Below are 23,576 nucleotides of genomic sequence, written 5' to 3'. Positions count from 1 at the left end.
GAAAGTAAAAACACAGCTGGAAAAATAGATGGAAATGTACTGAAAAAGATAGCAAACGTAAAAGAACCTGGAGAAATGCTTTGCCAAAGAGAGCGTGCACTATCACCCCAAACTGTTTTAATCTCTGGCACGTGCTCGCTTCCCCAGACACTCGCTATACTTGATAGAACCGTGGTGATGCGGCGGTTGAATTTTCACCTGGCATAGGTGTACTCATCACCCATCTGTCAGTGGTTCAGAGTACTATGATGCTGAGAAGGGTTTAGATAAGCTTCCAGATTAAAACTTGGAAGAAAGGTCTGGTGATCTACTTTTGAGAAATAATCCATGAAAACCCTGTAGATCATTAAGATCCAATTCAAAGGGCTCCAGAACCAGTTATGAGGATGGCACAGGACCAGGAAAGACTTCAAGCCTTTGTGCAAGGCATCCTAATCCGTTGAGGACCAGCAGTGCAGCAGCTACAATAATTGCCCTTAATTCCATCATGATCACCAAGTATTTGAACTCATATTGGAGCAAGGCACCATTCTGATCTTGCATTTGGCTTTATAAATATGACACATTAATGCGCATAACCAATATCTTTCATTCTAAATTTTCTTTATCCTTCTAAAATTTCACACAAAAATCATGAATCATTTTTTACATATCCTCATAAAATTTATTTCATGACAGTACCCTACTATAATTTTGCTCATAGTCATCATCCCTTATTTAAAATGTGAAACTCTTTATTCTCCAAAAATGGAATTCTCCTTTTGGGTCTTCGATTACCTGTGTATCAATATCTGCTCTAAATCCTCTGTCACTCTTGTAATTAACTTTTCCTTCTGTGCGGATTACTGTAAACCAAACAGGAATGAAAAGTAAGTGCAAGGCAAATACTGCTGCCTCCTAGGATTTTATGGCCCCTTGCAAGTTAAAACCACGCTTTTTAGGTTACTTACTGTATTTGAGTGATTAAAAAAAAATCACAAAAGGTTTTATTTTGCTTTGCTTCCTGTAAGTTGCAAATGGAAACAAGAGAGGCACCATTTAAGTAATAAAATATAGGGAATCATGGTTAAAAACAATAATAATAAACACATTAAAAAGAGATGTATTGATACTTCATATCTGATAGGAAAACAAAAGAAACTTCCCTCTTAATTTCGTCTGTATAAAAAGGAAGTGTCAAGTTCCTTTCTCTTCCTAATAAATCCTTTTCATTAAAATATTTGGCACCCTACATTTATTGATCTCCTTTTTTTAAATCAGAAAAGCTTTGTGTCCAGGAATGGGTAGAAATCAGGGACATTAAAATATATATATGGAGGAGAGAACACATTTTTGGTGCCTAGGACATATATTCATGGACTTTTCCTTAATATGATTTTTATGCTCTAGAACTGAATTCTTTATCCCAGGTCTTCTTTAAACTTTCCAGCTCCTGCGCATCTTGTCCAATGATTTTATCTCCTTCATTGCTACGGAGTTTACACCAACTTCAGATGCCTCCGTGTTCAACAGGCCCAAAGGTGGCCCAGTCCTCCTTCCACTATCATTGCTACCAAGTTATGGGCTCCAAACATTTTTATTCTGTTTTTCAAAGTGAATTTTTCATTGTGAATTAGGTGAGGGGGTTTACTTTCAGACTATCAACTCTGCATTCCTCAGTTCAAACCACTCATCAAACACTCCCCTGCTCCCTGCACTCCTGGAAGATTTCCTCCTCCCCTCTCTGATGGACTGCCATCCTCCCATGTCACTCAAGTCAGTGTTTGGAAGTTTTATTTTCCGGGCCCTAGTCCTACCTTCTTGAACCTCCCAAGTCTGTCCCCTTTGGTTGTAAAGCCTTTGCTCAAGTTTTTATCCTTATAGTAGTTGTTTCATATAATATCTGTCCTTTTGTGATAACTATTTTTATTTACCACAGTGTTATTGAGATCATGTATGAGCTATTTTGTGACCTCATCATTGGTTTTAGCAGTGCACAGTATTCAATTGTGTGTATGTACCAAGATTATTTATCCATTCTTCTACGGATGGGCTTTTGAATGGTTTCCAACATCTTGCTATTGTGAACAGTGTCGCAATGAACCTGGGAGTGCATGTATCTGTTCGTGTTATGGTTCTTACTATTTTTGGGTAAATACTAAGCAGAAGAATTGATGGATTCTATACAAGTTCTATTTCCAGTTGTTTGAGGTAGCACCATACTGCTCCCCACAATGGTTGTAGATGTTTACAGACCCACCAGCAGTGGATGAGAGTTCTAATGTCTCTGCACCCTCGCCAGAATTTGTTGCTTGTTGCTGTAAATTGGTATCTCAACATTATTTTGATTTGCTTATCCTGGATGGCCTATAATTGTGAGCATTTTTTCGTGTTCCTTAGCCATTTTAATGTCATTTTTGGTGAATTGTCTTTTCATGTCCTTTTCCACATTTTTAATTGGATTATTGGTTTTTTTGTAGTTCTCTCTAGTTGTTAGAGTAGTCCCCTCTCCTCGGTGTAATTGCAACTGATTTTACCTCCAGTGTGTGGGTTCTCTTTTTACTCCTTTGTTGAAATTTTTATGCATGTCAGTGTATAATTTTTAGTAGTTTTGAGTAATCAATTTTGTCTTGTACTGTCTATGCTGCCTTCATCATATTTGTAGTATGTGGGTGCCTTGCAACAGGACTCTTGAGTTTGCTCAAATTTTCCCATTGATGATCTTTATATTTCTGAGATTTATATTTAGGTCTTTTGTGAATTTTGAGTTTGTATTTGTACATGGGGTGAGGAATGGGTGATGTTTCATTCTTCTGTAGATAGAGATTCAATTTGACTAGCACTTATTGTTGAAGAGAAAGACTATCTCTTTCCCATTTAATATTTCTTGGTCCTTTGTTGAAGATGAGTTGCCTATCAAGAATCACTTGCCTGAGTTTTCTATTCTGTTCCATTAATCTGTGCAGCTATCACTGTATTAGTACAATGCTGTTTTGACTATGTGGCTATGTAATATGTTTTGAAATAGGGTAGTGAGCAGCATCTTATTTTGGTCTCATTCTTTTTTTCCCCTAGTTCTTTATTTTTATTTATTTATTTATTTTTAAACCATTTTATTAGGGGCTCATACAACTCTTATCACAATCCGTGCACACATCAATTGTGTAAAGCGCATTTGTACATTCATTGCCCTCATCATTCTCAAAACATTTCCTCTCCACTTAAGTCCCCAGCATTACGTCCTCATTTTCCCCTCCCCGCTCCCCTCTCCCTCATGAGCCCTTGATAATTTATAAATTATTTTGTCATATCCTGCTCTGTCCAACATCTCTCTTCACCCACCCCTCGGCTTTCCGTCCCCCAGGGAGGAGGTCACATATAGGTCCCTGCAATCGGTTCCCTCCTTCCCACCCACTTTCCCTCTACCCTCCCAGCATCGCCACTCACACCACTGGTCCGGTCTCATTCTTAAGAGGCCCTTTGATCTGTCGGAATCTTTTCCCCTTCTATATGTCAGCAAATAGTTTTCCTGTTTCTTTAAAAGGAGGAGTTGGGAGCTGGATCAGAATTGTATTGTGTGTATAGATTGGTAGTTAATACTTGTTATAATGTTATAATTTTAAGCCTTCCTATCTATGAACTTTGAGTAATCTTCCAATTATGAAGGTCTCTTGATTTCCTATAAACTGTTAAGTAGCTTTCTTTGTACACGTCTTTTGTTTCTCTGGTTATTTTTATTCCATCGTTCATGTGCTATAGTAAATAACATTGTTTTCTTGATTTATTTTTCAGAGTTCATTTCATTAATATATAGGAATCTGATGGGTTTTTGTACGGTAATCTTGTATCCTACCACATTGCCACATTTTTCAAGTAACTTTTTGGTCTAGTCTTTGGATTTCTACATGTAGAATCACACCATCCGCAAATAGGGAGAGTTTCACGTCTTTGCTCATCGGGATGCCTTGATTTCTTTGCTTCTGCCTAAGAATTCCAGCACAGTGTTGCATATGAGTGTGCGTGCTCATCTTCTTCCAGCACTACTTCAGATTCCATCGGCTAATTCTAGAAAGTAGATTACCAAGCCTTTAATCCTAAACGGTTTTAGTATGGAAGCTTGGCAGATACCTGCTCATCATGGGCAATGCTTCTGATATTGAAATGTCTCTGTCATAGCTTCCAACAGCACAGGAATATGCAAATTGAAATATGCAAATTGCCACAGGATGACACACTGACGTACCGGTGTCCGCTCATCTCATTAGTCACAGAGAATATGAAATATTTCTGAAGGTAAACTATTTTAACTACCAAATCCACAAGCCTTTTTGTCTTATTTCCCTCATAATGTATATGTGCATGTATATATATATATACAAAAAATATTTTACTTTAAATATCCCTGGACTTGTAATCTGAATTCTTTTTTTTTTGTAATCTGAATTCTATGATATGTTGCCTTTCTAGCTTCTGTTGCATTAATATTAGCTTTATTTTTATTGGGTTATTTCTATTAGCACAAAAAATATGACCTAGCTTCTCCCATCAAAATTAACAAAGATGAAAACAACAGAATTACTACCTTAACGTCAAATAACTCTCCAGTTACTTGTTTTTCTCTTCAGTAAAGCTGCTCTAAAGAACTGTCTACACACCTTTCTTGGTTCACGTCCTTTCACACTCCATTCCACTGTAATCTGTCTTGTGCCTCCATGGCTCTAAGAACGGTCTTGTTAGGGACCAAACAGTGGGCAGCCAAAGCCAACAGATAGCTTCATAGTTAATTTTATTTGACCCCCTTTAAATATTTTGCACAATTGATTCACAAAACGTTCTTAGCTGTAATATCTATGGAAGCATGTAACTAAAGCCCTCCTCCTGCAGTGCTGTTAGGTTGGATTTGAACTACCAACCTCTAGGTTATTAGCTGAGTGCAAACCATTGTGCTACTCAAGGACCTGCCTAGAATTATAGTATTCCCAAATGTATACTCATCAACTACTTGTTAGTTAAATGAAAATATGAGCACTTTTATAATATGGTTAACACTTCACACCAAGTGTGAAGAGAATTCCCAGAAGTGTGAATGAGGTAAATAATTTTGAATCGCCTTGTGGAACCAAATGAAGTAAAAAAATGACTTTATAATGGATCCGTTTAATCTGTCTTTGACTAGTTGTCCTCAGCCATCTAGAATTACGACATTAATGGTAATTGAAATATGTTCAGTTAGGGATCTCAGGATATCAAAAGTAAAGCCAAGATACTTACTGCATGAATCAAGCTCCGTTTAAAAGACATCAGGAAAGCAAATGGTTAGGGAACCCTGGCTCTCGGGTAAGATGTGAGCAAGTAAGGAAGAAGGAAGGAGGAGGCCCGAAAGAAACTGCAGACTTTGAGATTCCACAGCTTCTTGATTTGACTACACTCTTTTATAGAGTTTAAAGTAAACTGACTTATCAATAAATTCTGCGTGGCAGTCAGTCACAGGATGATTTCTGCTGCTCTGCTGCGATTCTTGGTCATATTTACACACATGTGCTTTAAACCTGCGATGTAATTGTTACCGATGTTTAGCCTCCAGTGTGAGGTTTCTCCACCACAGAGTGCTTCCTGTGGCTGCTCTCCACTGGCCTCAGTACCCCCTTTGAAAGACTGTAGCACTCATGCTTGGTACCACTTCTGGTCCCTCAATTACGTAGTTCTGTAATTTAGTTTTTCATAGCTATGTGCTCCGTCTCTCTAAACATATGGTTCATTTTTTAAGGACATGGATTGTGCTGTATATTTCTTAAAAATCCTCCATCATCGAATGCAGAATTTATCAAAGTTCTCAATAAATATTTTTGAAGATGGAGCCAGCAAATGTAAACACAGATAATTAAATAGTTCTAATATTCAGACAGTTTTATATTAATGGGCATTTAGGACTTGCGTAAGCTGGTGAGGAGGACTAAGAATAACTAATGTGGGTTTAAGTGTTAAAGTGTGAGCAGAATCCAGGTTTTTAATCAGTCCCATTGAAATAGGAATGTAAAGGTTCAAAGGGAGCTTTCTGATTTAAACACCAAAACCACAAGACTCTTAATAAAGTAATATATTTTGTCAAATATGGCACTGCATGTAAAAGCAAATCTGGGTTGGCAGAAGTAATTCATATCCACAGTTACACCTTTACTCTCTACTTGACTTTTGGGAAAGCAAGCACAACACTGACTTGCATTTATTTTATTTTTTTCTGTGTTTGTGAATACGAGACCAGTTAAAGCACATCTGTCACTCCTATGACTCGCAGGCTGGCATATTCTCTGGAAGCATGCAGTATTTTAATGTACAAGAAAACTGACAAAGCAATGCCTAGAGTATTTCTATTAATGGCACAATGTAGTAATGTTCTGAAGTGGAACATCATGGTACACTCAAACAATTCCTTAAAGGCATTATTTTTTAAGATGTTAAGCTCCTATTTATCTTCAAGCCATGCCCTCTGCTAGAGAAATATTGTTTACATGTTTTGACCTTGTTTCAAGCAAAACCACTTTTCAAACCACCTAACAGAAAATACACAGAAGTAATAAAAAAGAATAACTTAAAAAGATGCAATGTGGTATGAAGAAATATTAATCTTACTATAAATCTGTAATTTTGAAGGACCAATAAATAGCTCAATCTCTAGATTGTAAACAAATCAAAGGCCTGTAGAAGTGTTTTTGATGAAAGTATGTCATCTACATATTATATATACATTTGACATTGATGATTATGTTTCAGAATATTATGACTCAGTTGGTTTCTTGAGAAGGAGAAAAAAATGTACGGTGCAGGTTTAAAAAATGGGAAAACACTGAATTTCAGTACTAAGTGGAAAAGTGGAAATGAAAGGAATATTTGGAAATATTATTAGCATTCAATGGATTAAAGAGTAGAAATAAACATTTGTGGAAATAAACAATTTTCAGCTATACTAGGGAAGATAACTAAAAAAAAGATAAAACAATATCATTTCTGAATAGCACTCTATTCAAAAGCTATGACGTTTGGGCAGGCATTCAAATTTCTTCATGAGGCATATATTAGCATTTATGTAAACATTGATGGGAAAACTAAACTCTTGTTAGAGCAGTATATTGCAAATGAGTTAGGATAACTGGAAAACAATTGATGCAGTTGAATTATGGTAAAGAATATTGCGTCTAACATGGCCTCCCAGAATAATGAACAGCGCTATCTCGGAAGAAGTGCAGCCAGAAGGCTCATTACACAGGAGGACTGCAAAATTCATCTTAAGTGTGAGGGGTACCCCCACAAAACAGGAAAAAGCTCTGCTGGGTGGAGATTTTGTAGTACACATTTTTCCTGCTAAGCGACATCGAGCCACTTGCTCTGAGTTAGTGCACCCAGCGGCTTCACCCGGGAAGTTTTTTTCTGGTCACAACGGATTTTTTTCATAAAAGCAGTTTCACTCAAACCTTGTTCTTTTGTGTGTGTGTGTGTGTGATGGCTGATTTAAGAGATCCTCATGAGACTGTGAAAAATGTGTTCCCTGCTCAGGAAAAATGCTGCAGAAATGGTTGTGATGTTGAACACAGCTTAAAAGGATGGCGCTATGGGAGAAAACGCAAGTGTATAAGTGGTTTTCTCTTTTCAAAAGAAAGGTAAAATGTTGATTGATGACAAACCTTGTTCTGGATGTCAGTCAACTTCCCAAATGAATGAAAACATCTACAAAATTCATGTACTTGTGCTCGAAGACAAATAACAGGCCATTAAAAAATGGAGACATTTTCTGGACTATCTTGGAGTTTGGCTCAGCGGATTTGAATGGAAGATTGGGAATGAGAAGGGTTGCTGGCGACATCCGTGCCTTGGGGTCTGACTGATCAGGGAAAAGCGTGCCTGCCGTGTGGAAAGACGCCGTGCTTTGAAGGAACAGCTTAGAAGCGATCCAGGATTTCCCCCGCTAGGTCATTACAGGTGCAGAGACAGGGTCCTTCTCTTATACCCCAGAAAGCCAGCATCAATCAAGCCAGTGGAAGATCCCATGATCACCTCGCCCCAAGAAAACTCTTCAAGTGAAATTAAACATCAAGACACTGCTTGATTGTGATTTTGATGTGAGGGGGTCAGTGCATTTGGAATTCGTTCCAGCAGGTCAGGCTATTAACCAAACTTTCTATTTAGAGGTTCTGAAGAGATTGCATAACAGTGTCCAACAGGAAAGGCCTGATGTGTGGTAGACCAGGGACTGTTTTGCCACCACGACAATGCACCTGCCCACGCAGCCATCTCAGTGCACCCGTTTTTGACCCAAACAGCCTGCCTCTCTTGCCCCAAGCACCTGAGTCACCTCACCTCATGCCTCGTGACTTCTGTTTCCGTGAACGCAGAGGGACATGAAAGGACAGCAATTTGATGACGTAGAAGGGGTAAGAAAAAAATGAGTGAGGTGCTGTCAGCAATCCAAACAGGTGACTTTGAAAAATGTTTCCAAGAATGTGTTAAGGGTAATGGAGAGTACTCTGAAGGTGATAAGGTAGTTTTGTAATAAATAAATAAATAGCTCTGAAAAAAAAATCCAGTTTTGGGGGGATACCCCCTCATACTTTGGCCATGTTGTCAAAAGAGACCAATCCCTGGAGAAGGTCATCGTGTTTGATATTTAGAGGGTCAGTGAAAAGGAGAAAACCCCTCACGATTGACACAGTAATTTTAACAGTGTTGTCACACCTGGCAATGATCGTGGGATAGTGGGTAGTGCAAGCCTGGCCAGTGTCGTGCACTGGGTCACTAGAAGGCGGCACTGACACTATGGCACTGAACGAGAGCATTAATTAAAAACAAACAGCACATTGAAAGCAGCCCTGGAGGAGCTTGGAGTGCACTGAGCACACACGCATGGACACTTACTTCACAGGAGGACCCACTGTACCCTGGCGGACACTGGCAAACTTCCACAGACGCCGCAGCGCCCCCTGCAGTCGGGTACGGGACAGCCGACTCCAGAACAACATCTCTCAACCTGGGAGAGAGCGAACAAGATAGACTCTTGTTAAACAAACTCGTGCATGGGCATTATGCAAATGTGCAATAACAATTTTATAAACATAAGGAACATATCTATGCGCCCAAACTAGGCATGTGCATATATATCAGTCACTTGATGCTGTGTTCAATCATTAAGTTAGGTAAAGTCTGGCTCGGTTGCAAGTGCTCAGAACCAGCGCTGTCATTACATGCTGAAAAAACACGAAACGCTCTTCATTTGACATGTTCAAGTCCACTGAGACTCACGGCAACCCTGTAGGACCGGGTCCAGCAGCCCGGGCGGGCTTCGGAGGCTGTGTATGCGGGCAGGGCAGCGGGCATTTCACACTGCAGCCGTGCATGCTTCCCCTCTCCATGTCTTGACTTCCAGTTTGGAAGATTCATAGATGAGTATATACTTGAAGGCTTTTTGTTTTGTTTTTCCAACACAGAGAGCCCCATGTCTGATTTATTTTAACATTTAGCCTAGAAAAGTAGGCAATATTAATAGTCCATCTGAACTTTTAAATTGATAAACAGAAGTTGTTTTTTGCTTCATTTTCTCAGAGATACATCTAGATGCTAGTAGGTAAAACTTCCTCACATGATCGATGGAATCCCTGAGAATGATTGGTTATAGAAGCGCTGGTGGGGCAGTGATGAAGTGATCGTCCGCTAACTTGGTGATGCCATCAGTTGTGGGAGAGCAATGAGGCGGCCTTTTATAAAGATCACAACCTGGACAGCTCAGTGGAGCACTTTGACTCTAATATGCTCACGAGCAGTTGGAACAGACTCAGTGACAACAGGTGTGCTTTCTTCTACTACGTCTCTTACATTTATTCCTCCTAATTTAAATATATTGTTCTCTGTCCCTATTGACTTTGTTTTATTGGTATATTTGCAACTCCTGATAACTTTAGCAGAGTGATTTTACAGAACTCAATTTTGTCAGAAAAATCAGGCTTGGCCAAATTGAAAATAAGCTTTAATGCTTCTTTGTAAGTTGGCCATATGTACATGTTTGTGTATATGTGGGTAGTGTGCATGTGTGTACATAGACTCTGACTATATATAAGTATATATAGGTGTGTGTATATATATATATATATACACACACACACACACACAATAAGTATTCTAGACCGAAAATTTGGACAAATTGAAAGTTGGGGAAAAAAATGCCACCATCATATATGCTGGATATATATGTGCATATGTGTGTGTGTGCTTCTGTGTGTGGGTGTGTACATGGACTCTAATTCATCTTTTAAATAGCTTTGCAAACTCAATATGCATTCTCAAATTAAACATATGCTATAATATTCTCATTGACTTTGTCAAAAAACAAATTTAAAAGCTTCAAAAACACAGACTCCAGTGTCAGGTAGTCTAGAATTTCTATCCTGTATCCAATATTTACTAGTCTTATAACCTATTAGTCTATCTGGAGAATTTAGCTAATTGGCAGTACAACAAGGTTAAAATTTATCTTGAAAAGTGGCAACTTTTAACTATGTAAGCATTTACATAGTAAGCATTTTAGAATCAAGTTTCTAAATCCTTTAATCATTCATGTCACCTTTACTAACCATAGACTTAATAGAGCTGGCTGTAGTGGGTTATGCAGTAGGGTGCTAACTGCAAAGTCAGCAGTTCAACCCTACCAGCTGCTCCATCAGAGAAAGAAGAGGTTTTCTGCTTCCGCAAAAATTTGCAGCCTCAGAAACTCAAAGGTGGCAGTTCTCTGTCCTGTGGAGTAACTGAGTCGGAATTAACTTTATGGCTGAGTTTGAGATTATATATGTGGCATTATTCCACATCAAGAAGCAGCAGGAAAGTTAACTGAACATATCAGAACACAGGGTTGAATCATCCTAGGTTCTGGGTGCTCGCTGACACTCTTTGAAGACAACAGATTAATCTCACCTTTTATAGCTAGATTAGCTCAGTCTCATTTTTGTCTTTAAGGGCATAGTTTATGCCACTGTACAGAAAGTTCTGGACTGGTAGGTATTAAAAATAATCAAAGATACATGTATAAAAACCCCATTGACATTTTATCAATTATGAGTTGTATTGGTCCTAGGTAGGATTCTGAATTAATCTTTACCAAACAAATGATCTCAACTTTCTCCAAAGACGGCTGATGGGTTTCAAAAACGGACCTTGTGGTTAGCAACACCATACCTAATCCAAAGGATCACCAAAGCTCCTTGGTATAGGTACCATAGGTACTCATAGACAAGTGACGTTGTATATGAAGAGGCTCAGTGACATCAGCAATTCTACTCAATGCAGCATAAGGTTTTGAAGAGTAACTGAACTCAGAATATCACTTGCTGGTGCTAACCCAAGTTTATAAGCCTCACCTTAAGAACAGGGACTGCCATACCATCTATGTAAATATCATCGATGTCTCATTGCATATTTAATGTGCTTTACTTGGATGGATAGATTTATGTATGTATGTATGAGTGGAGGTATGTATGGATGGATAGGTACAAGACTAAACAACTGAATAAGTGAATGAATGAATGAACAAATGAATAAATTGAATGTAATTATATTAAAAGCAATGGCTAGTATACTGTGTGACAAATGATACACTAAAGCCTAGCATTCACATTTCAGATGAGTAAAATTAGATAAGTAAAAAACAAATTACTTGTTTGGTTGGACACAGAAAATAAATTAAGAAATGTTACAAAGTCATGACTCAGGGACAGAGGTCTGAACTCACCTGAATGTTGTGACATCTAACTACCTAAATTAATGGACTGTCACACGATGAGCCTATATTTTTGATCTTTTTAATTGAAAAATTAGATGATTTCATGGTTGATGCACTATTTAATTATAATACAACACACTGTCACAACTTGCTAAACAGTAGACTTATCAACTATCTATAGATACAGTCTCAGCCTTTTCAGCACTAAGTTGATAAAAAAAAAACTTAAGAAAAGTGTATTTCAATGCTTCCAAAGAAAACAAACACATTTTCAGTGAGCTGTCAAATTTCATTTGAGTTTTGGACAACAGATGTTCCTCTCTCTAATCTGTGTAACCAGTTTGAGCTATGGGACATTTCAATACTCAAACATCTTTTCTACGAATATTCACATTCGTATTCACTGAGCAGCCACAGTGCTCATTAGGTTTTGCTATGTCTTAAATGGGATTTTAATGAGTTTAACAGTTACTCATGAAGAAGGCAGCCATTTACTTTTTTCCCCCCTTCAATATGGTCTTTTTCCTTTCTTGACACCAGGCCGCATTCATTTAAGTGACAGTAATAAAGTGATGAATTTTGGGGATGCAAGGACTGTGAACGATTTGCCAATGAAGTCAAATGCTTTAGCTGACTATTTCTCCCTACTATTACAACTTGAACATACAGATAAAATGATCCATGGAGAGAAAAAGGGAGTTATGTTAGCTACTATGGCAAATAGTCCCACCCTATCAGAAGCATTGCTTTGCTCTTGTTTCGAAGATAGCTTTCAATGTATTTGTTTTACCTTACTTTCCACTAGAATTATATATACTGTACACTAGAAAGTTGTATACATATAAATACATTTATATATACTGGATTAGACTAGAAAGTAGACAACATGCTATAAACCAACAAAGACTTTATTTTCTTAATACACTTTAAAATGCTTTTTGCCCTTCTATTTGAACTTATTTATTTAGTTTTACATTGAAGACATCTCTTTCATTCCATATAAAAATGTTAGTTTGGAGTATCCACTATAGAAAAAGATGTGATTGCTGTTATTTTGTTTTCAAAATATGTGATGATGAATCAGAGCTCCCTCTGACCTCTGTCCTTTTGAAATCCCCCAAAATAATATTTTATGAGAAGAGCCATGCGATTTGCACTACATTAAAAAAAAAAAAAGCTTCAATTGAGTGGAAGCCAATGTTTGAGTGGAGCTTTGAGTGAGCTAGACAGTTTCTGTAAAAATATTTCCATCCCATAACAAGTAAAAATAGCCTAAGACTCACATCATAATAGTTACCAATAATGGTGTGTCTACTAGCCTCTGTGCACTATAATCGGAAGTGCCTTGTGGAAGAAATCACAATTAGCAACTGATGGAGAACAGATTCAAACCCTAGTATGTGACTTCAAGCCACAATTATCTTATGAGCCTGCATGGCCTCCTGTGTGTGCCATGACTTCGAGGCAGTTTTATGGGGATTTGTTTCCCATTTAATCTTCATTTCAACCTTGAAAGTTACATAGTTTCTGCCATTTCACAGAAGAGAAATCTGAGAATGAAAATATAGTCAGGATAGACGCTTGGTAACTGTTTTTGGACTAATTGAGCCCAAAATTTATAGAATATCATTGGAGGTAGGATAATATAATGATAAGGAAACACATATATGGCTTATAACCATTGCTGCACCTCTTAACAAAAACTGGATGCCAAGTCAGTTGTATAAAATGCTATTTTCTTAAAGCAAAACCACAAAAATACTTTTATGTTTCCCTATCTTTTTCTGAAAGTGTTATTCTTGGAAATTCTATGTAGGGTTAGTAGAAGATGGAATTGCCATGAGGTAGAAAATGTAGTTATCTCTATCAGGTATTTTAAAAGTAGAAACCTACCGTGTGCCTATAATTTTCAAATGAGTAGACTGTCAAGAATTGTCCTACCTATTTAATGAAGTAACTTATTTCATATATAAAAATCCCAATTTATTTTAAAAGGCATATGAAAAGGTTTAGTACATTCTGTACTTATTTTTAAGCAATAGTGACAAATAGGTGTGCGTCATATAAAGAGGGGAGGGTTTAGCTGTGATAATATCTCTGCATTCTCCAGAGCTGTGTGGTGTAGTGGTTACCCATTGGGCCGTGATCTGTATGGTCAGCGGTTTGAAACCACCAGTGGTTCCCTGGGAGAAAGACTGCGCTTTCTACTCCCTTCCATAGTTCCAGTGTCAGAACCCCACAGGGGTTCATTAGCAGTTGGCATTGATGGGTGGCAGGGAGTTCTTTTTTCGTTTTCTATTTTGAAACTGAACAAAGCAAAATGAACACCAGTATCAAGTACGTTTGCTTTGCTTTCCTTAAATTTGGATCTGTGGGTTGAAAAATAATAACTATGTTAAAAGGTGATGCTGGTAATGACATACCATCTGATTTATTCAAGTGGAAAATTTTAAAAACATTTATTTCTTCAGAATGGCAATCATACAATGTTAAAGCTCATAGCTAGAATATTTAAAGATACATAATTACCTACCAGGGAAAAAAAATCACACTGCAAACCATCTATAATAAAGAAAACTTTTCAAATGTTTTAGCAAAGAAAGATACAGCCAGGGAAAATGCATTTCAAACACACCATGTTTTACTCTTGCCTCTTGTGTTTTTAAAAAAATCAAACATAATAAGAAAAACACAATTTTTAGGTGTGATGATGATTATGCTTCTAAAATAACTCTCTACATTTCAGAGGTGCAAACTGAAATATTTGGAGATGAAAGAAATGCTATTTGAAAGACACTTGAAGGCAGTTTGGAGATGCGTGGCAAGTAGATGACACTATGTGAAATGAAATTGGAAATCCGTTCTGTGTTGATAACTGTTGAAGTTAGCTGAAGGTTACTTGGAGCTCCGTACACTGTTTTTCCCCTCTGATTATGCTGAATACTTTTTAAACAATAAAACAATTAAAATATGTGAAACCTTTTTAAAAAATGTAAATTTTGATAAAAATTAAATTAAATTTTATCATGCACAATCCAGCCCAAAACAATGTGCCTGCTCGGGGCAGCTGAAACATAAGTATTGTAAGAATCCCATATTAGCAATCCAATACTCCTCACATCATTGCTCAAAACCAGTCACAGGATGACGGCCACCTCCACAGGTAGGTACCGGCAGCACCCTGCAAGGAGGAGAAATGTGGCCACCTGCCAACGTCTGTTAGAAAGTGCACCCAAAGACATCATGTTCATTGTTCAATATCGAAGAGTAACTTATGAAAATTGAATAGTCCCTGGCTTGAGTTAAAGATCAAAGACTTGAAATTGAGACAATAAAGATGCGCAGTGAGGTTAAATGCATTTCTCTTACAGTTTTTTAAAGAGAGTAAAACTTTTTGTCAGTTTCTACTTTCATCTGATCAAAGCGGCCAGTGTGAGAGAATGTTACCGGATGGGCTTCACCGCGTTCAAGGAAAGAATGACAGCAAAAACTCCCAGACACCTTTCCTTGTTTTCTGTGTTGCTCTCGTCTTTACGGAACTTGGAGAACTTGCTATTCCTTGGAAGGATTCAAAGAGTCTAACAAGTCCCAGAGGGTCTCACGTTAGCAATTCAAGGTTTGGACAGAAGTTGGATAGAATTGCTTCCTGATGGTGTGGTGATTTTCCATTAACCAAGTGCTTTTGCAGACTTCGAATTCTAAGTCACAGTGGCCTTTTGAGGTTGGCAGCGCAGTTGTCCTCATCTTGATTTTACAGATGAGGTGACAAGTTGAAAGAGGTCAAAGTTATACTTATGTTTACAACTACTAAGGAACTGAGCTGAAAACAGCAGTCAAACTTCTTGACCTCCAAGTCAGAACTCACTGATCTACACCATGCCACCAAATCCTGTACCGGAAAGATCCTCATTTGCTGGGGGAACTTACATGGAAGTCAATCTTCCTTAAAGAAATCTAAACACTATGTCTTTCTCTTTCTTTCTTTTTTGTTTTGGTTGTTGACATTGAAATCGCTTCAATATCCTTGTGCTGGCACACAGACTTTATAGCGAGTCAGGAGCCTACTGTGCGAGACAAGTTGGAATCAATTCAAGGGATGTTTTACAAATATGACTCAACCCATCTGTAGATCGCAGATAAATAAAATATAACAAGCTTGCTGACTCGGATTCACGCTGATTTTCAGCTCACCTGAAGTGGGTAGGAGTTTCCAATCTGACATTGACTTCCACTTCCTGAGCCACACAATTCTTTAAGCAACAGAGGCAGCCAAACAGCAGCCACCTACTTGGCTTTGCTCTGGTGTCTGTCCATATGAATATCCTACGTGAGCATACGGCCTAGGTAATAGGGAGGTTTCAGAAGGCTTCAACAGAAACCAGTGATTTTAAGATGGGTAGACACTGAAATTGTCTGACATAAATCAAGAGGAAAAGCCTTTGGATTAACTACTCTGAAATCAATGCTGCCAAAAATAAAGAAACCCTACAGCCACTTTTGTCCATTTGGTTGTCATTCATTTGGAAAGGTAGCGGACTCATCTCTTTCGCACTGTTTAAACATCATGACAATCTCTATTTACTAGATGGGAAACAACTTAATTAATTCCTAAGTGCTGTTTCTCATCTTCATGGCATTTTTTCCCAGCATCTATCAGAATTGCCTATGCAAAAGAGGTACATTATTGGGCAACGGTTCTATTTACGAATTTCAACTTCCCTCCTTTGGGAGATGATAATGATGATTATACTTAGTTGAAATATTGCAAGTGAAAGGCAAACTAAACCGCTCAGGAAAATCATAAGGAGTGGGAATCAGCAACAAAAAAAATCCTCCTGAGATGAACCAATACTGGGGATACTGATTTGAACAGGAGAAAGCCAAATTGTCAGATGAGGTCACATTTGCTTATCTAATCTAATATTACTGAGAATGAATATGCCACGGTATGTTTGTTGCTTTTATTTATTGTTTATGGAGAAAAGCAGACGAGAAAAGAGCTCATTCAGGCACAGCTGAAGTGAAATTGTCAGAATAAAAAAATGTCATTGTTTTTAAAATGGGAAACATGCAGCCTACAGTCAGTCAGACACGGGCATGTTTGGTTGAAGGAGTTCTGTCTTTAAAGAGAACAACAATCAAAAAGAACAAAAAGGAACCTATTAAGAATGTTCTCAGTAATGAGCACTTTATAGAATTATCACATGTAATTTTCACAATTACCCTGAAAGTTGGGCATTATTATGTCTACTTTACAATCGAAGAGATCAAGCTTCCACAAGTACCAATCATTGACTGAAGGTCACAGCTAATAGGCAATAAGCTTGGAATTCTACCCCTGCCAGGCTCAGAGCACAAAGTCTGTCCTTGCAACCATGCTGACCAATATAATCTAACAGTATTTTATAAAGAGATTGGTGGGTATTCGAAGAACCTTGATTTCTTATTATAAACCCTATATTGTAAAATTAAAAATAACTCAATAGAAAAATCTTTCATAACGACTTTCCATATATGGAAACTTCAGATCTCTTTAGGTTTTCCTCAATATGAGATATAAATGGAATTTAATTTGGCACTATCATTTTTTTTTAACATGCTGTGCTTGTTGTTGCTAGTTCTGGCACTTAGCCACCCTTGCATGACATAGATTCGGTGCCTATCCATCGTGGTTAAGTGCCATCAAGTCCATTTCTAGTCATAGTCGCCTCCTGGGATAGATTAGATCACCCGGTCTTTCTAACATAGAGCAGCTGGGTGGGACTGAACTGCCAATCTTTTCCTTAGCATTCAACATTCAGTACAGTGCTCAGTGCTGGTCACATGTTCTGGCGGAAGCACAAAAGAACTCACACTAGGAGAATGTCAATAAAAATAGTGTATCGCTTCATTTCATCTACAAGTTGAATACAATAAAACACCAACTCCACAGCCGAGAGCCCATGTGGTCTCAAAGTCATCCTGTAGGACAAAGCAGATCTATTCCTTAGGGTTTTTAAGATAATCTCATCGTTCTCCTACGGAGAGAGTGGCTGGTTTGAGGCACAGAATTTGTGGTGATTAGCCCAAGCTTAACCCACTATGGCACCAGGGCCCATTCATAAAAACGCTTCAATCCAAACACCAGTGTCCTGCCAAGGCTGAAATGCCTACTCATCCTGACCCTACATGGGGTTTGCAAATCCGTAAGCATTATGTGGGCTGAGCGCCTCATCTCTCGCACAGAGCTTTGGTGGCCTTCAGTTGCCAACCTAGTGGTTAGCCATCCATGCTTACCCCAAAGCAGCACCAGGCTCCTTCAGTAAAATCACTGCAAAGCTTCACATTCCCCCTGCCAACAATGGCATTGCTGCCCCACCGCGCGGGGCTGGAGGATGCAATTCTGGATTTTACCTGAAGATGGCATCCATCCCATAGCTGTCCGTAATTTGTATGAGGAGTCGTTTTAAATCTGCGAGCACCGTCATAAACTGTTTTCGACTAGCTGGAACATTTGTGCCGCGTATGGTAAATAATTCTTCTTTCAATGTCAGAACATGAATATATTCTTCAGTTGGCAGCAGGTGCACCTCGTCTTGAGCTGTGGTGATCTGCAAGTCATTTCCCTAATGGGTGAAAAGAACATCAGAGGGCAGAACAGGGTAAGGATGGCGCAGAAGGGCAAAGCATCAATACCTCATACAGCACGTGCCTCGGCATCTCTATTCATATTCCAGTAGGAGCTTAATCCCAGGCTGGCTTCCCTGGCACTTCCCTGGTTTCTATGCATGGAGGCGATGCAATGCAAATATTACCTTGGGTCCCTGGGTAGATACCATTGAGTCCGTCCTACCGATATGGACACAACAAAATGAACGGCTGTCCTCTTCCATCCTCGCAATCGTTTTTACGTCTGAATCATTCATGCTGCTACTCTGCCAACTCCATTCACTGACGGCCTCTCTCTTCTCTGCTGACCGTCTGCTTTACCGAGCAGCATGGTTAGCGTTCCTCCAGAGTGGTAAAGTGTATAAGGTCTTTGGTTATACATACCCTTGTTTCCTCGGTTAGCTGAGAGGATACATCCCCAGCCATTCATAAACATATATGTGATTAGAAATACCTTGATTTTATGTAAGTAAAGGGAAGAGTTCAGATGTGTATGTGGGCTGTACAGAGGAATATGAAAGAAAATTTAGAAGAGGGTAGTGAATTTTATTTAAACAATATTTTGGTAGGGCAATAACATAAAACTACACTGAAAAATGAAAAATGAAAAATCTTATAATCTAATGTGCCTCCTAGGATAATTCCATCATGTTAAGGGGTATATATGCTGATCTACCACATTTTGGTGATCCCTCTTACTTCATATTAAGAACATATTACATTAGAGAACCCTTTTCATTGCAAACAAATTTAGCTACAATTCTAGCTTCAAGTAATTCAGTTATTTATATGTAAAATACAGGTAACTCTATCCAATACTGCAAACACTCATTTTATGGGGAAAAAATTGGTTATTGATTCTGGGGCAAAAGTCCCCGTTTTCCCACTAGTAAGGCATCCTCTCTGGGGCCACTCCCCCTGGAGTAGTTGAGGTACCTTGCCTGGACTTCCAAGCCTCACCTGTGAAGGTGTGCTATTGGTGAGAAGGGGAAGGCCCGACCAGCAAAGATTTATTTATTCACTTTCAACGAGCCTCAGGAGACAAATTTTGCTTCTCAGTTAAATCCCAGATCATGCGGGCTTAGGAAGTTTCCTGATTGATTATTAAAAGATAAGCTCTTGTTAAGGACATTGTACCCTTTGAATCATGAAAGCTTTGTGTTGGGAATCCCCTCAGATGTTACCCAAAACATCTCCTCCTTTCAGATCTTCTGGGATATAAAACTCTTGGACAATGACCATGTTATCCTCTCTGTGAGTCTGTGGGTTACGCAAGGAATTATGGAATCCAAAGAGGCAAATGGAACCAGTAGGTCACAACATTAATGGTAAAGCGAGGGTTCCAGAGCCGATGGCAGGTATTCTGAAAGGGTAGTGGGAAACCGATCCCCAATGTTCATCCCCGGATCACAAGGTTGAGGTGTCATGTGGACTCCCCACGCAAGTGACTCATTTCTGTCTATTTGACAGTCTGGTGAATGGCTTTCTTTGAACTTGTACGCTCTTCCCAGGAAGAGAGCGAGTGCCAAAGGAGGAGCTCATGGGGAGCACGGAGAAGCAGAAATGTGAGGATTGTGTTAGTCTTCATATTTGAGGATCGCCACTGCCTGACTCATGCACAACCCTTTAGGACAAAGAGGAGAGCTTTGTGCAAAATCATTCAGATTCACAAATGTGTGTGCACAGATATGCCTGTGAGTGTGTGTGGGGCTGGTGGTTAGGGGTGAGCCGGATGAGAAAAGAAGATTACAGGAAAGTGTAGGACAGCCCCTTGAAGAAAAGTTTACAATTCTAGCATTTGGGAATTGACTATGGCCCGCGGCATTTTGAAAGTAGTTTCTCTCATGTCCGTTTTAGCTAAATTCAGATTTTAAAGTCAGGATTTTATTATGGTCAAATACATATACTTCCTTTTTAATTACCTCTTCCATATTCCAGCATGGATGTATAGAATAAAATTGACTTGCAACAAGGGGAGATGGGAAAATACAACTATACCAATCAGAATTTTCCCAGATAATTCTATCAAACTTATATTCTTAGAAATATAGCTATAGTGTATCAAATTTAAACAACTTTGGCCAAAAGTTAGGAGGCCCATGAATTTACTTCAACTTCCAGTATAAAATATAAACTGGAATAAAATTTTCTAAGGTCTGACATTTTTCTTCAGTATATATAATTTAGCATCAAAATAACCAGGTAAACGATAGCACAGGTGATCCCAAATAACACTAAAGAAATGCCTCACTCTCATCGCGGTGAACCTGACGCAGGGAAGCCTATAGGACAGAGAAGAACTACCCCTTCTGGTTTCCAAGACTCAATCTTCATAGGAGTTGAAAGCCGTCTTTTCTCCTGCGGAGGAGCTGATGGTTCTGAAACTGCTGACTTTGCGATTAGTAGCCCAGCAGATGATCCGCTATCCCACCAGGCGTCCACCCCAAAACACGTGTGTAAACTGGCCAACACAAATGACATTCTGCACACTGTACCTCTAACACGATCTTCAGCTGGAGTGTACGCTCCACATCCTCATCTTCTTCCAGGTCATATGCTGTGGTAAATGTCACGTGTCCTCCTGCCACTGTGAGCTAGAACGGAGCAGATGCACAGTTATTGCAGGACAGGCGATGAGCTGCTCACTCACATTTCACTTATGACATCACTGGTTATTCTCAAATAACTGCATTGTTCCAGGGACAGAACTTCAGAGACATGGAAATCACTAGCGTACAGAGTGGAAATGATAGAAATTTCTCTAGGAATAACCTTATCAGGAACCTGACTCATCAGCTGCAAGTCTGACACACATACAAAGAATCACATATTATTTCCCCCAATATTACAGACTCGTTGAAAGAGGTTAAATTCCACGAAATTAAACACAGCTCCTCGGTCATTACCCTCACCAAAAGTGTGAGCTTGACTATCCCCAGACAAAGAAGGGATATGCCAAAAAAAGGAGATTTCTACCCTCTGCTACCCACTCCCCAGAGTCACTGACATTTAGGGGACCTAGATGCCTTAACAAATAAACATCATTCATTTATCAGACACTTTCCATTGACCATAAGGGAAGTGTTGGTCCAATAACGACAAAAGGAGAGCAGCCACTGTTATATTCCGATAAAATTCAATAAGAACCACCGAAGAAAATATTATTCCCTGTGCACTCAAATCAGCCCAGGTCGGATGAATGTCACGATCCCCTTTTCATTAAGCAAATATTTCCCTTCTAAAGTGCATGCTTGATGTTTACATATCTTGTCATTGGCAGTAACCTTGGAGAAATTATAAATTAAAAAAGCAAAACAAAACATCACTTCTAGGGTAGGAATCAAAATTGGGGCTGTGACAATGTAATTGGGATTGTCCTTTTTTCTCCATCTTTAATTCTCCTCCATAAATAAAGACCTTCATGAAACAGATATGCTGTTTGGTGTGCGGTTTCTTGCCAGGTAACATGCAAAGACCTCTGATCACAGCAGCCGCCAACCTGCAGCCTTTCTCGGTCAAGCTCTGGCCAGACAGCAATTCTGGTAATGCACTGGGTGGAGGAGGAGGCACCCCGATTTCTCCTAAGAGTCGTTCCACAGGGAATGACATACAGCTTGCTATGGTGTATTAAACAGGATTTTAAAATTGCAGCTCTGCAGTGCCTTCTAAGAGCTCATTACACAGAGCTCCACAAGGAACTAAAACTCAGAAAACTCTTATTCCCCTGCTTCACCGAGAAATGGCTCTACTCTAATACCCTGTCATATATAAAATAATAAATATCTGCCTGGACCATAGCATTTGGCATTATTGTGAGTAATGAGGGGTGAACCTATGTAAAAGGTTTTTGGTTCTATTAATATAAACATACAAAATTTCATATAGCCTGCTGTTCATACCAGCCAGAGATTTTCTCAATGAGAAAGGTCCAAAAGGCAGGCGGAAAGAATGCTTTATGTATCATACGGCAGACTGAGCTATATCAAATTTTCTGTTGCTACAAGATACTAATTGAGGACAATGAGAATAGGTCTATAGTATGCCAACATTTTGTACTTTCAAATTTATTTTGACTATTTCAAATGTAGATGATATATTGTTTTATTTTTTGGTATCTACATCCATTTCTGTAGTAAATTTCCAATTTCAATTAGTTCTAAATTTCATGAATTCATTCTTTAAATTACCATGCCATTGCTACTGTTTCCCACTGAGTTGACTCTGTCACAGAGAACGATCCCATAGGGTTTCCTGGACCATAATCTTGACAGAAGTAGATCATCAGATCTGTTCTTCTGTGGGGCCAAGGATGGGTTCAAACAGCCAATCTTTCCGTTGGCACTTGACCCCTCACTCATGGCACCACCATACCCACTGACACGGAGTTGATTCCAACCCTGAGCAACCATGGATAGGACAGAGTAGAACTCCATAAGACTCCCAAGGGCTTTCACTCTGTAGAGAATCAGGCAGCCTCATCTTTCTCAATTGGAGAGACTGGGGGGTTGGAACTGCTGACCTTTGGGTTACCAGTCTAACAGCCCACTACACTACAAGGGATCCGTATGTCTCCACAGGAAAGGGAGAGAGGGACTAGACCTCAACTTGCTACACCAAGTCTTGAGGGCAACACACTGTCATGGAGCAGCAAACTAACAGAGTGGTCCATGTGGCCGAGCCCCATCCCAGCTATGTTGACCCCCTACCCAGAAGATTGCACTACAAAGGGCAGCACTGAAGATACAGCCCAGGGAGAGTGGTGAGTCTGTGCAGACCACACAGTGGCAAAAAGAGGGTTGGAGGGTAGGCTGCATCCTGACCCACCAAGCCCTGAGGACAACACTCCTGCTCAGAGCAGCCAAGGCACAGAGAGGACCATAGGGCTGACCCCAAATGAGACACAATGTGCCCTCACTGACCCACAGCACTTCAGGGGATAGCACTGGAGACATAGTGTGGGAATTGTACCAGGTCTGACCCTCTCAAACTGGGGTGAAACAAGAAGGGAGCAAAACAGAGTAGCAAGGGGAGCAAAGCAAGAAGTCCCTGAAGAATCCCAAAAATAGAATTCAGACTTGGAGGGCAGGGCTTGGCACCTGTATTAGTCTAGGTACTTTGGAGAAACAAATCCACAGCAACTCATGTATAAGAGAGTTTTATGCAAAGAAAATGTGCATCACGAAAACATCCC

At 39.3% G+C, this 23,576-nt stretch overlaps 1 protein-coding gene across 6 annotated transcripts in view; it reads right to left on the bottom strand.

Annotated features, from left to right (window-relative positions):
• LAMA2 (laminin subunit alpha 2) overlaps positions 1-23,576 on the bottom strand; it is a 671,264-nt gene that overhangs the window by 266,184 nt on the left and 381,504 nt on the right. For all 6 annotated transcript variants that reach the window (XM_045294657.1, XM_045294659.1, XM_045294658.1 and 3 more), the window contains exons 13-15: positions 20,881-20,979; positions 18,131-18,342; positions 8,887-8,998 (exon numbers count right to left, since the gene is read on the bottom strand). In XM_045294657.1, coding sequence (XP_045150592.1) covers positions 8,887-8,998; positions 18,131-18,342; positions 20,881-20,979 — 423 coding nt within the window. The remainder of the gene's footprint in view (positions 1-8,886; positions 8,999-18,130; positions 18,343-20,880; positions 20,980-23,576) is intronic.

This window comes from Echinops telfairi, unplaced genomic scaffold (genome assembly GCF_000313985.2).
Source record: "Echinops telfairi isolate 266 unplaced genomic scaffold, ASM31398v2 ScPeMD7_3533;HRSCAF=4204_0, whole genome shotgun sequence".
In the NCBI taxonomy this organism is placed as follows: Eukaryota; Metazoa; Chordata; class Mammalia; order Afrosoricida; family Tenrecidae; genus Echinops; species Echinops telfairi.
This window is presented reverse-complemented; position numbering and strand designations above follow the sequence as displayed.